The sequence below is a fragment of the Uloborus diversus genome, chromosome 8 (assembly GCF_026930045.1).
Source record: "Uloborus diversus isolate 005 chromosome 8, Udiv.v.3.1, whole genome shotgun sequence".
Lineage (NCBI taxonomy): Eukaryota > Metazoa > Arthropoda > Arachnida > Araneae > Uloboridae > Uloborus > Uloborus diversus.
In genome coordinates, this window is record NC_072738.1 from 87,002,525 (window position 1) to 87,016,451 (window position 13,927).

General features: G+C 32.3%; 1 protein-coding gene across 1 annotated transcript in view; it reads left to right on the plus strand.

Annotated features, from left to right (window-relative positions):
* Positions 1 to 5,062: 5,062 nt before the first annotated feature.
* The window catches only part of LOC129228465 (kinesin-like protein KIF23), a 146,522-nt gene continuing 137,657 nt past the window's right edge, over positions 5,063 to 13,927 (plus strand). The window contains exons 1-2 of the mRNA XM_054863146.1: positions 5,063 to 5,145; positions 8,380 to 8,575. Coding sequence (XP_054719121.1) covers positions 5,063 to 5,145; positions 8,380 to 8,575 — 279 coding nt within the window. The remainder of the gene's footprint in view (positions 5,146 to 8,379; positions 8,576 to 13,927) is intronic.

Here is a 13,927-nt window from a genome sequence, read left to right on the forward strand (position 1 = left end):
TCTAAGCATGAAGTATACTTTGATAACTTTTTTACATCATATGATTTAATTTCTCAGCTATCAAAAAAAATTGTACGAGCAACAGGAACAATTCGTGAAAACCGAACTGGCCATTGTCCACTGAAATCCAAAAAAGCCCTTTCTAAAGAAGATCGAGGAAATTTTGACTATCGATCTGATGGATCAGTGTACATGTGCAGCTGGAATAATAATGCAGTGGTTACTGTAGCATCTAATTGTTATACACATGAGCCACTTGCATCTGTAAAATGTTACTCAAATGCGCAGAAATGCAAGATAGATGTGCCACAACCTCATCTTATCAAGAGATACAATGAAGGGGGTGGGGGTGGACATCTTGGATAAACTTTTTGGGAGCTATAGACCTCATTTGAGGAGTAAAAAATGGTGGTGGAATCTTTTTAGTAATGCTCTGAATATTTCAGTTGTAGCTAGTTGGTTACTTCATTGTGAGTTACACGAAGTCAAGATGAAGCATTTAGAGTTCTGAAGAGAAATAACAACTGTCCTCCTAAGAAGAAAAGTACGAATAGAAAGTCATCCAGGGCCTCGTTGTCCTTTACATAAACGATCAAGAATGTCTGACGGACATTATATTGTATCTGCATCCCAAGGACGTTGCGCGGCGTGCAAAAAAATACGACTAAGAAATGTTTCCATTGCGAGAAACGACTTCACCAGCAATGCTTCCTTTCATATCATGGGCATTAGATATTTCTGTATTGGATTTTCTGAATTCTGATATGTACATAAATGCAATTTAAAATATTACTTTTTCCGCAATAAAGTATGCTGAGATAAAAAACCGCATTCAAAACCTCTTAGTTTAAAAAAATTCTCTTAAAAAAAAAAACTTCATGCAAAGCGCCAATGTTCCAAAAATGGAACACACTGAAAAACATAGTAAAAAAATTTTTTTTGGAAATTTTATTTTATTTCTGTATTTACAAGACATAAATAGACATAATTTCAAAAAATTACTCAAATTTGATCATCCTTCAATAGTTCGGCGGTTAAACGGTTAATTTGGACTAAAGAAGACATTTCCTCATACAGGCTAAATATTTCATACTTGTGTGCCCGGTTAAACGATGGTTTAGTGTGTCCATTATGAGAGGCCTTTGCAAAGTGGTGTGGCTGCATGGTTTTCACAAGAAATATCCCTGATATTTTACATTAACTTTTACGCTCATTTTTAAGTGAATATTTATTTAATGAGCATTCGTCACTTTCTTCTGCTAGAAACACGTTTGAGTTGCTCAGTGCATTATATGCTTTCAAAGAAACTTCTTAAAAATGCATGTGATTATTGAATTAAAAAAACATATCAACAAATACCTTTTATGGGGCTCTATAATTATGCAATCTCGAAGTGACACAAGATGGTCTTCAAGAGTTGAAACCATAAAAACGTTTCTATATAACTTCAAAATAGTGATTTGACGACTAGAAGAATTATTGCAAAACGATTCTTACAATGGTGAAAAGCTCATTCACTTTAGCATATGACTTCGTTTGAATCTTTATTCAATATGTTTGTATTGAGGAAAGTTTTTGAAAAATGCTTTACTCTAGCAAAACATCTTCAATCTGCTACCCTTAATTTTCGGACTTTTCAAGCCACAGTTCAATCTGCAATTGATCTGTGCACCATACTACCATAGTTCAATCTACAATTGAAACTGAAAATACATTTTACGTAGATGTATATTTCAATCAAGCGTGAAGCTTTTCAAAAACCTTCTTCCTTCTAGCCAATTTTAAAAAGGCAAAAAAAAAAAAAAAAAAGTGACCCAAAATCCACATAATGATGTCAAGTCAAACATTAATTTTTTAATATTTTGTATGAAATAATAAATTTAGTTTCGAATGAAATTAACACAAGATTTGATCATAATTATTTTTCTGTATGGTTGGCTCTATATTATCTGGATTTTATTTTGAAAACGAAAAATAAAATGTTTCAATTATGAGTCAAATTTTTAGCATGAGGCAAGAAAAATTACAAGCAATATACCGACAGACCCGTTACCACATCCAGAGATTGCAGCTTCATCCTTGTTATGGACTCATCAGTCTGGAATAGTGAAAAACAGAGCTGCAGGCAGATGGCATTTCATTGAAGCTGAGAGCGCTGACGAGACTAGATTGTTCAATGCTGAAAAATTAAGCCCCTCACAATTTTTGAAGTTCCCTGTGTACCTTTGGAGAGCAAGATATAAAAAGAAAGTTTTCATACGTAATTTTGTTACTTCAATTAATTTTTAACTATTCCAATCAGCTCAGCTACTAGAGAACGTTGTTTTTTTTATGTTTTAGGAGGTTAGAGAATTATTTTCAAAGCACAATGGGCAAAAAAAAAAATTATTAAGCTGTATTGGCAAAACAGCAGTACACTGGGCACTGATAGATTAGTAACACGATTCCCTGCTCTCCCGAATTCCAAAAATCATGCACTGAAACTTTTCCGAAAGGTATAAAAACTTTAGTATCAAATTGTTTTGTATGATAACTTATTAGAAAGTGAATCAAAATTTTAATTGCTACTAAACGCTAATTTTTATTTATATTAAACCGATTTTATGATCACTACCTGTTAGCTAATGTGTGTTTGGGACCGCACTGTGGTAATTCATATTTAAGAAACTCGACCCACCAAATGAAATGCTGAAATGCCGCCCCTGATTGTAAGTGTTTTTGGGCCTTGGTTTCACCAGTCATTTAAATATTCTAGTGTTAAGATTTATATACACTATGCGTTGCTTTAATGGTACATAATCTTTCTCAATAAATCTTAAGTAATCAAGCAAATTAGGTAGTAAATGTAGTTTTGGTTGAAATATGCTTTTTGGACTACTTTGAAATGCTAATACTGAAAAATAAAGATAAATTAAAAAATTATAAAAGACAGGGGTGATTGTGTTCCGGTATTTTACCGAATTTCCGGTATTTTCGGACGTATTTCCTGTTTTTTTATGTCCGAAAATACCGGAATTATGTTTTTTTGTTATGCTTTTATCTCCCTACCTCCGCAAATTTTTTAAAAATTATGCAATACTCATCAAATATACCTGCAAGAGCCTTAAGATGGACACCTATCCCTTAAGATGGACAAATGTCAAGATAATTTTGTATAACACCAGCTCAAAAGTAACTTTGTAACCCATTAAAATTTTAATCAAATGTACACACACTATTTCGACTCTGGCTATTGAACTATTTTATACTATGGCATAGGTGCACTTAAGTAATAGGGGCCAAAGATTACTCCCCCCCCCCCCCCCCCCGTTCTCGCTTTGAAACTTTCAGGTATTTTTTGATGAACTCACAATCACCCCTGAAAAGAGCTACTTGGATTTTTTCTAGGGATGCACCGGATAGTGATTTTGCCGGATACCGGATATCCGATGCCCCTTACCTGCCGGATTCGGATATCCGGCATTTCGATTGCATTGCATGTTCGCATATTTTTCTACAACGCCGTTTCAAAACAATAAATCAAACTTGTTCCACATATCATTTTTTTAAAAACATGTTAAGTACATTCAAATGTACTTTTTTAGAGCCTCTATATTTTAATTTAGGAATTGTGCTATATATAAAATGAAACATTAAAATATTGTTTTATTTCGACAGATTTTTTCGAAAGAGACAAACTTTCGGCAAAAATTAATTCTGTATGTAATGTACACATGGTTTAAACTTTTAATTATTGATAGTTGAAATCTTAAAGGTCGTATAATGAGTCGTATTTGTTATTAGATTTGCATGACGTGTAGAAATTTTTTTAAACTTCATCATAAAGTAATACATTTTCTTGTTTCCAATTTAGAAATAACAAAAAATAAAACTTTGCTTTGAAATCATTTTTATTACAGATAATACACGTGTAAAAAATTTTTAACATACAAGTTAAAAAAGAAAATATTAAAACAGAGCCAGTTTGACTCAAAAAATAAATAAATAAACTTAAATAATCAACTTAAAATTTTACTTTAATTCCATAAATAAAGGTACATTTTCTCTAAAGATGCAAATTAGCATCTTAAATACAGGGATGCCCCCCCAGAGCAAGGGCCCACCCCCTAAAAACCATAAATCCCCCCCCCAAATAGAGAGCCCTCCAAAAGAGAGAAAAATACTTCTAAAACATCCCCCCCCCCTATGTGGGCACCCCAATTAACAAATTAATTATCTATGCTAAAATAATCAACTGAAAATTTTACTTTAGTTCCAGAAAACAAAGATTCACTTTTTTAAAAGATGCAAATTAACATCTTAAATACAGTATTAAGAGTCATTCTCAGCATGTTCATTTTTTAAAAACAAATTAATAAACTTACGCTTAAATAATCAACTTAAAATTTCCCTTTAATTCCAGAAAATAACGATTCACATTATTAAAAAATGCAAATTAATATCTTAAATATATTATTAAAACTCGTTCTCAACATGTTAACAATTTTTTTTAAACATAAATAAAATTATACTTAAATAATCAACTGAAAATTTCACTTTAATTTCATCGGCTACGTCATTGGTCACTACATATTGGTTTCTTGATGGTTCTTCATCCTTTTAGTATCACTGAAAACGGAAGTTTCCACACCATACTACTCTAAACATTGCTTTGTTTCAGTGCAACTATTCCGCATTTTTCATTAGTTTCTTTCATTCTTCGTTTTAATGTTCATGAGATATAATAGCACCAAAGCGTGCATTATCAAGTTTTTAATACGCTGTAACTATATTATTGTTTTATTTACATGTCTCTCGCCCATCGACCATTAATTTTGTACATTGTAACAGAGTTTTATGTTGAATAATACAGCTTTTTTTATGCAAGAAACGGTAATATATAGTTAAGAAATGGTTCAAAATAGTGTGAGAGGTGTTTACAAATGCCTAAAATTTTTTAGTGTGTTTCTAAAAATCCGAATTCATACATTTTTCTACTACGCTAAATTTCAACTTACGCGAGAGGAGTAGTGAAATGCATTCCTCCCGCAAGTCGGAACTTGACTGTATTTTAATTTTCAGCATGGCCGCTCCTCCAACTTCAAGCGCTTTGATAAGAACCATTTCAAGGTCGACTTTTCACTTCAGCGTGTTAAAGCAGAGAGAGTGCAGGGGTCTGGCCAGAGGAAATTTGGGTCTGTTAACAGACCCTTCACAAAAATCTGATCAACAAAAACGGACCTTTCACAAAATCCCGACCAACCAAAACGGACCCTTCACAAAACTCTGATAAACAAAAATGGATCTTTCATAAATTGTTTATTGGAAGAGCAAATCTCAAATCAAAATAACGCAGCATGTTTGGAACTTTTTTTAAAGTTATATTAGAGGTATCAACTTATACAAAATCTGCTAATTTTGCAAAAGAAAACAAAAGGCGCTCTTGTGATGCTCCCGAGAGCGATAAATAATTACTACCGCCAAATAAATATAATGCCTGTTGTTGGTTTCTATGAAAGAAATTAACAGCTGAAAGTCAGTTTGGTTTATAATTTTGCTTGTTTGTTTTATGCAGCGGTGTTGTTGCAAACTTCTCTGAAAAAGTTTTAAAGAGGAATTCCATTTTCTTTTATGAGTCAAAAAATTAAATGCTGAATCGATGGTTTATTTTTTATTTATTTATTTATTTTGATTCATCTGTGTCCAGACATTAATGAAATGTTTATCATGAGACTCTAAAGTGCAATTCTAAAATAATTTTATCAGAAATATTTATTTTACAAGCTGTTTTTATACTTTTGATGCTTTCACTTTGAGGATTGCATCCTCTTTGCATTCGCTATGGGAATCTGATTTTTCGAATTTTCGGTGTTTAGTACGCTTTGTTAAGAGGTAAACAATTAAAATATTTTTTATTTTTGTAAAAATCATGGAGTTTATAAGTTTTAAACGAAATTCTATGCTTTTTAACAATGTCTTGGTTCAAAAAGTTAAATGCTGAATCCCTGCCTGAATTTCTTTATTACAACTATTTTAAATACTATACATATAACATTTCTAGTATAATTTAACATAATGTAGAATGGTAAATAAATATTGATACCTGAGGGGTGCCCATCTCCCAGAGTGTAATGCCGCCCTCCCGTACTCCAATACTCGAAACACACTCAAGAATGATATTCTCAACAGAAAAGAGGGAAAACACTCAACATTAAGTGTCAATGAGGCATTTTGCGCCACCTCAAAATTCAAAAATTTCGTTTTTACAAAAAAAAAAAAAATTGCAAAATTTGATTTTTCACAAAATTAATTGATTTTTCACAAAAATAATTGATTATTCACAAAAAAACGGACTCTGTGAAAAATCCTGGACAGACCCCTGTAGTGAGAGAGGGAGGGAGAAATTATTGGCAACATACCGTCAGCAGATTTGCGAAGGAGAGTGGGAGGGGGACGCGGGGGAATGCCAGAAGCTAGGTTTGAAGAGGAATGGTCGTTTTTAAAGCAGCAATTAAAAGAGAAAGCATTATCGAAAAGTTTATGAAACAGTGAAAGCTTTAACTGGAATTTTTGCGAAAGTAAATTCAAAATTAAACCCTCATTTCGTATCGGATAACCCCACATCAACCCTGGATATCTCTCACATTTTTACCGGATAACTGCCCGGATATCCTGCAAAGAACTGTCGGACCTCAAAGTTCCGGATAGTTAAAAAATCGGCCGGATACCGGATAGTTACTGGATATCCGGTGCATCCCTAATTTTTTCCCATGCAATTTTAGAAAAGCTTTGCTGATCTGCCTTGCATATTTATGTACCAATAGGAAAGCTGTATTGATTTAGGAAAAGGAAAAAAAAGAAGTTTCCAAATTTATTAAATCTGTAAATTATCTATAAAGCTTTTCTAGTTGCTTTGCATTAATTAGATTTAACTCTTTGCAATAATATGTAAAATTTATGAAAACATTTGGGGGAAAACAATGAAGTTTTTACAAAAAAAAAAAAAAAAAACATTTGGTTTAAAACAACATGGTTTAAACCAAACAACCCTGAAGATAACACTATTTGATTTTCTTTTTTCGTATTTTCTGTGGTACATGGCGAGTGTGAGCGAATCTCAAAAGCTTAAAATTAATTGAATTTTTGTGTAGAATTTTGAGAATGATAATAACCTGGAACCCTTCTCCATAGTTAAACTCTTTTTCATATAAGGGACGGGAGTGCAGGATTTCCCGTTTGTTCTAGATGTACTGTGTAGTTAGTTTTGTACTCTAAATATCAGTGGAAGGTATTTATCTTTTGAGTGACTGAAGGAACAAACCATGCAATGTATGAAGATCTTTTAAGTACATGAGGAAAAATCTATATAAATAAAAGAGAATAATATATATGTGTGTGTGCATATATATGTGTGTGTATGGTGCCTGTACAAATCCACAGTTTATGTTAGATCTGGACCAAATTTGGCAGGGAGGTACTTGGGCGCCTGAGAAAGAACATAGGGCCAAAAAAGTACAAGGACCGTTCGAATTTTTATTATAAGGCGGGAAAATGCATTAAATGTCTCTTTCTCCCTGAAATAGTTATCCGATCAGTTTGAATTTAGCGCATTTGAAAGTCCACAAAAATACCCCTGAAATTGAATTAATTCCTTCAAATTTTAAAAAAAACCAAGACTAAAATAACCGGGGAAAAATATTAAAAGCATTTTTATGCCTAATGGAACAGAAATTCATATCGGAAAATTGGAAAATTATCGTTTGCATGATCTCATTTAAAATTAGCGTGAAAACCATTCAGAAGGTTGCCACTTTTTTTTTCTCGTCTGATTAAATAAAATTTTGTTTTTGTTTCGAGGTAAATTTTTTTCCCTTTTGGCGATTTATCTCTTTTTTTTTTAAAGGATCTTAGGTGTAATTTTGGAGGGTTGCGTTTTTTCTTTACGAATGATTATTTTGACGGGAAATTTTACAGTATTTCTTTTCTCTAATTGAAGCCTGTTTGTTGAAATGCGTCACTTGACATAACTTGTATTTTTGATGTAGACTATGCATAGCCGGGCAATGCAGCTAGTAGTTAATATAACAAATGTTCTATGAACATTATATGAGCCAAATGCATTAGATAAATCCAGTTGTAATAAATGTACGCGCTGTCGCACCAAGTATTTTAAAAATATTTTCTTTTTACATATTTTTCAACAAAATGTACAAACATTTGATGGTTTATTCATTTTTTTAAAACTTTCAATTTACGAAGTTTGAACAGAGCAACGTCTATGGAGTCCGCTAGTTCCTTTATATATTGAGTGACTCATTGTGTTATAAAACTTTACCAAGTTCTATCAGAATAAGTGTGTAAGTGTAACATATTTTGGTTTTAATTGAAATCAATTTTCAGGCGAAACCAGACACCCAAAAGCACCACGAAAAACACCAGAACTGCCAACAAAGTAAAATCTGTGAAAGATCCTATTGAAGTATACTGTAGGATTAGACCTTTAGAGAATGAATTTGATCAACCCTGTGTTAAAGCTAAAGATGAAAAAACTGTCATATTGTCAGATATTTCTCAAAACACAAGAACAATAAAAGAGGTAAGTCCCTTCATACTGTCTTGGTTTACTTTAAGGTTCGCCAATATATATCAATCAATATGTATCATATATCCTTATACTATGGTATAAATTTAATACTTATGTTTAAGATATCATATTTGGATATTTTCGTCATGCAGGTGTTTGCTCCGTGGGACTTCAAGTTTAGAAAAAGTAAAAGGATTCCTTTTGTATTTCTACTAAGCAATAAGCCCCCCCCCCCCCCTGAAAAAAAGAAATACCTTTGATATATCTCATTCTGAAACTGCGATTTACCATGCTAAAGTAACCGTTTTTTAAATCTGATTTTAATGCAACAGGTATGTGGTCCAAAATCTTGCAATAATTTTAGATTATATATTCCTGGAAATTTCTACTAAAGCCATGCTCAGAAAGAAATTTCACTCAATGGCAACAAAACCCATACAAAAGTCAAATTCGCAACCTGTTTTTTTTTTTTTTTTTTGTTACTTGTTACCTGATTTTAACAAAATCAGAGCTGTAGATCAAAATCCTGCAATGCGTTTTTAATGAAAACTTGGGTCAGAAATCGATTGAAGAAATAAAAATTAAAGTGATATATTACAGTTCGAATGTGACATCGCACACAAATTCGAACTCCATCCTTTCTCATTATTAGCATGACATGACACTTTATCCAACCGATCCAATGTGTTTTTTCTTGCTGACACTGAAGTATGTGTAGAAAAAAAGTTTTAAAAAAACATATTGAAGTATTAAAGAAGTTATGAGCATAGTAAAGCAACAAAACAAGTTAAAACATAAGTTCAGTGATTGGAAGTAGCGCGCTACAAGTAGCGATGCTACTGTAGTAGCTACATATTTGAGTAGTTTGTAGTGTAGCGCACTACTTTTTTAAAAAAGTAGTGTAGTGAGTAGTTAACTGCAAAAAAATAGTAGTTTGTAGCGATTTCTGGAAACTACTTTTAAATAAAAAAAAAAAAGAAAGAAAAGGTTCAGACGAATTTGACTGGCACAAATTTTACACAAGTACATCAGCGGGGGCAATGAGAAACAAGACTCATAAAAATACGAGCTGACCTCAGGCATTTCATTTTTAGCCTACTTTCCCAGTAAAAGTCAGAAGAAGAAGAAAAAAGCATGAAAGAAGGCTTAATGCATCTTAAAAATATCGCAAAAAACAAAAAAAAGTCAAAATTAAATAAAATAATTGAATAAATATCAAAAAATTAAAAATTGGAAAGTAGGGTATTGAGATGGGGAAAATGTCTGTCGGTCTGTCTGTCTGTCCCCCCCTAATAACTTTTGAATGAATAGTCCGATTCGAACAAACTTTTTTTTGTTCGAAAGATCTCGGCGAGGACATCTCATTCCCATAATTCATTATTTGATTTGAACAATTTTTCGTTCAATTTTGATCAGTTCAAAAAAACTTAACATTAGCGCCTACGGGGAAATTCAAGGCAATTCCGAACTGTGAGGCAAATTTGCTTCAAACAAACTTTGTAGGAAAAAGCGTTTGATGAAAAACTTGTATATAAAATATCTTTTTGATTTGAACAATTTTCCGTTCAATTTTGAACAGTTCAAATCCCTTAACATTAGCGCCTATGGGGAAACTGAAAGTCAATATAGATTCCGTACTTGAAGGCGGATTTACTTCAAACAAATTTTGTTGGAAATAGCTCTTGACGCCAAACTCCAGACTTCGACTCCGAGAATTTAGGGGTACTTGACCCCGACTCCGACTCCTGTGCCCGACAATTAATCGGACTCCGACTCTCCGACTTCGACTCTGCCTTCGTAGCTTTGGCAAAAATGTATACACGGAGGACAAATGACAGACTCCGATTCTTAGATATTCGACCCCGACTCCTTTACCCCAAAATGAGATTGACTTCGACTCCGACTCCGCAGCTATGGTTTTGACTGTGAAATAATGATGATCTGACTTGTTTTTATTTTTACGCTAAAGTTTTAATTCGGGTATTCAGTTTTCGGCGAATAAACTCGAAGTCATTCATGTTTCTACATAAAGATATGCGCAGACGATTTTTTTTTTTTGAGCAATCACGATTGCTTATTGTTCTCATTTGACTGTTTTGATGTCCTATCTTTTTATTTTCCCACCGCACCCTGTCACCGTCGACCGGGACCTCACGATGCTGCTCCTATAGCGAAAGCCATCTCCAGGTTGCATCCATGTCCTACACACACGCGCATACATACGCAGCTACACACACATGCACGCACACACACATACACACAACTACCCAGACATTCATGCCTGCACACTGACACAAACACATATGCCTACACACACATACACATCCCCCCCCACACACACATACACACATTCATATACACAACTACCTACGCACTTGTGATTGCGAAAAACATAATTTGAATTCAAGATGTCAAAATTCAAATTAATTTTTTTTTTGACAATGAAAATTATTTCTTTAAGTTGACATTTTATTGTTTTAATTTATTTTGGTAAGTGCATTAATTTCGTTTAAAAATTGTTTTTAGCAACAGGAGAAAAAGAAACTATTTTTTTTTGATATGATGAATTATTTTAATGAGCTTATTAATTTTAATTATTATTTTTTCGTTTTGAAAGCTGTTAAAGATTTTTTTAATGGCAAAAAGTGTATTAGCAGCTTTGTTTTTTTTTTTACGCATCTAATTTTTTTAGATGAGTGAGGAATATTTTATTCCTAGAAATCAGCTTAAAGTATTTTAAAAATGTGTTTGAAAACATTTGCGATTTTAGCTATTTTTGAGAATATTGATCAGGTACTAGAAAGTAGTATCGGTATACGGGAAAGTAGGCTCGTCTAGTTCTAGACAGAACTTCTTGTTACATCATACGTTATATCTGTTTGGCGCCACTAGTTTGTTTGCCATCGTAATTTTCATATTTCACCAATATTTATATTGAAAAATGCATTTATTTTCGCAAAAATGAAGATATTGGTGATTTTGCGAGTTGAAAATTTGGTGAATTTAATATGAACAGACCGAAGATTGAAAAACAAAAATATTTTAGCGGGGCTTAAATTTTTGATAGTATTCACCAAATAAAAAGAAGCTACTGAAAATGTTATAGAAAAGGATGAAATTGAACTGTTCTGGAAGACTTGCAATACTTACGAGCATTAGAGTGTTTGAGAGTATGATAACGGATATTTTTCTTAGTGTCTTCTGATGAGCTAATTTATCATTTTTTTTTCAATCCTCTTGCGGTGTGTGTGTGTATTAAGGTGTCCCTCCTCCCTCCCCCCCCCAAAATAGACAGTTGAATTTTCAAGTCGCACACTCTCTTACATTTTATCCTTTTTCGTCAAAAAAAAAAAAATCATTTAATTTGAACAACAGCAACAAGTGCCGATTATATCTGAAAGTGTGAACCAGCGCTTGTGTAATGCTAAGCCAAATTAAAATAAAATGTTTTTTTAGAAACTCAAAATTTCTGTTGATAAAACGCTGCTCCTATACTCCACATATGCACCACAAAAACATTTATTCAAATTAAAAACTATTTAGATATCCCACACGTGGCCTTACGTTTATAATTTTCTTGAAAAAAATAAATTTTTGATACATATTTTCAGAAATGTAAGATTTTACAAAATTATCAGCTGAAAAATATAAACAGTAAAGTAAAAAGTAGCTAATTAGCGTTAAATAGAAATTTTTGTTTTCCTGCATTTTTTAAGTCTCCCACATAGTACTCAAATACATGGATTTTTTCCAGGTTGAGTTAAAGTTCTCATTTAAAATATATTATTTTTTTATTTTTCGTTTGTTGTTGATCTGTAAATGTGTTCGCTAGTAATTTTTTTAACTTGATATTCTATTTAAATTTATATGTAATTTTTTAAAAGATAACTGAAAAAAATCAATTTTTTAAATAAAATTATAAATTTTAGGTCAAGTATGGCATATCTAAATGTTTTTTAATTTGAATAAATCTTCTTGTGGTTCATGTGGGGTGTTGGATACAGGGGCAACGTTTTATCAACAAAAATTTCGAGTTTCTAAAAAAAATTTTTTTTTTTTTTTTCGATTTGGCCTAGCATACAAGAACTGTTTTACAAATTCAGGTGCAAGTCGTCACGGGTTGCTGTTGTGCAAATTATATGAAACTTTTTTTCACGATTGTTTTGACACAAGAGGAAAAATACAAGAGTGTATGCGACTTGAAAAATTGACTTTCATTTTTTGAGGGACAACCTATTGCGTATGCTTTTTATTTACTTATTTTTTGGAAAGTAGCGAAGTAGCGACTACATTTCAAAAGTAGTTTGTAGTTGCTACATTTAAAAAAAGTAGTTGTAGCTGTAGTTAACTACATTTGTAACAAAGTAGTTGTAGTTGTAGTTCGCTACAGAAAAAATGTAGTTTTTCCAACCACTGCATAAGTTTATACGATTTTTTTAAAAGCTAAACGTGATTTTACTATACTGAAATTAATGTTTTGTTTCTTAATTTTAACAGCAATAGAACTATAGCTCAGAATCCTGCAATGAATGAACATAAAATAGTCATGAAAACTTGGATTAGAATTCTGCTGAAGGGAGAGAAAAAACAGTGAAACAACACTTCTTGGCCCGGATTCGAACTCACCCCCTTCTTACTAGTACCACCAGGGTCGCCGATATATATCAGTCAATATATATCTGATATTTATTTTGAAAATATGATATTTTGATATTTTCGATATTGATTTTTTTCAACTACCATATTTCACATATAAAAATTATATTAATCATAGTAATATTGTTCATTTATAATTAAAAATAACCAAAAAGTTATGTACTATATTTTTATGATGTATTAATACATCATTAATATAACAAAGTACAGTGCAGAACCTTTTATCCGGGCACCAAAAAACCGGGAAACCAGAAAACCGGCAACCTTTTACCGATTTTCCCGCCATTTTTTTAAAATACGCATTTTTGGCAATTTTTGAAAAACTAAGCATTTTTTTGAAATACCTAAAAGAAAATGAGCGGTTTCTTAATAAATACCATATTACTCATCTATAACTCGGGAAAATGTTTACAAAAATGAGCTTCAAAGGATTGTCATGAACGCAGGGGGAAAATTTCCGGAATATTTTCTTGAACTAAAAAGTACACACGTAAGTCTGAAATTTTTGTGAATTGAAACTGAAAAACTAAAGAAATGAATATTGTCACATTATAATGCAATATTTTATTGAATGGCCTTTAATTAAAACCGTTTAGAGCAGAAGTGACGTCGCAAAACAGCGTGAAACGCCGCGATTCTCGAATTTTCCGGATAGTTGATGGTGGAAACTATAAATCGTTATACACAAGACTGTAATAAGGCTGCAGG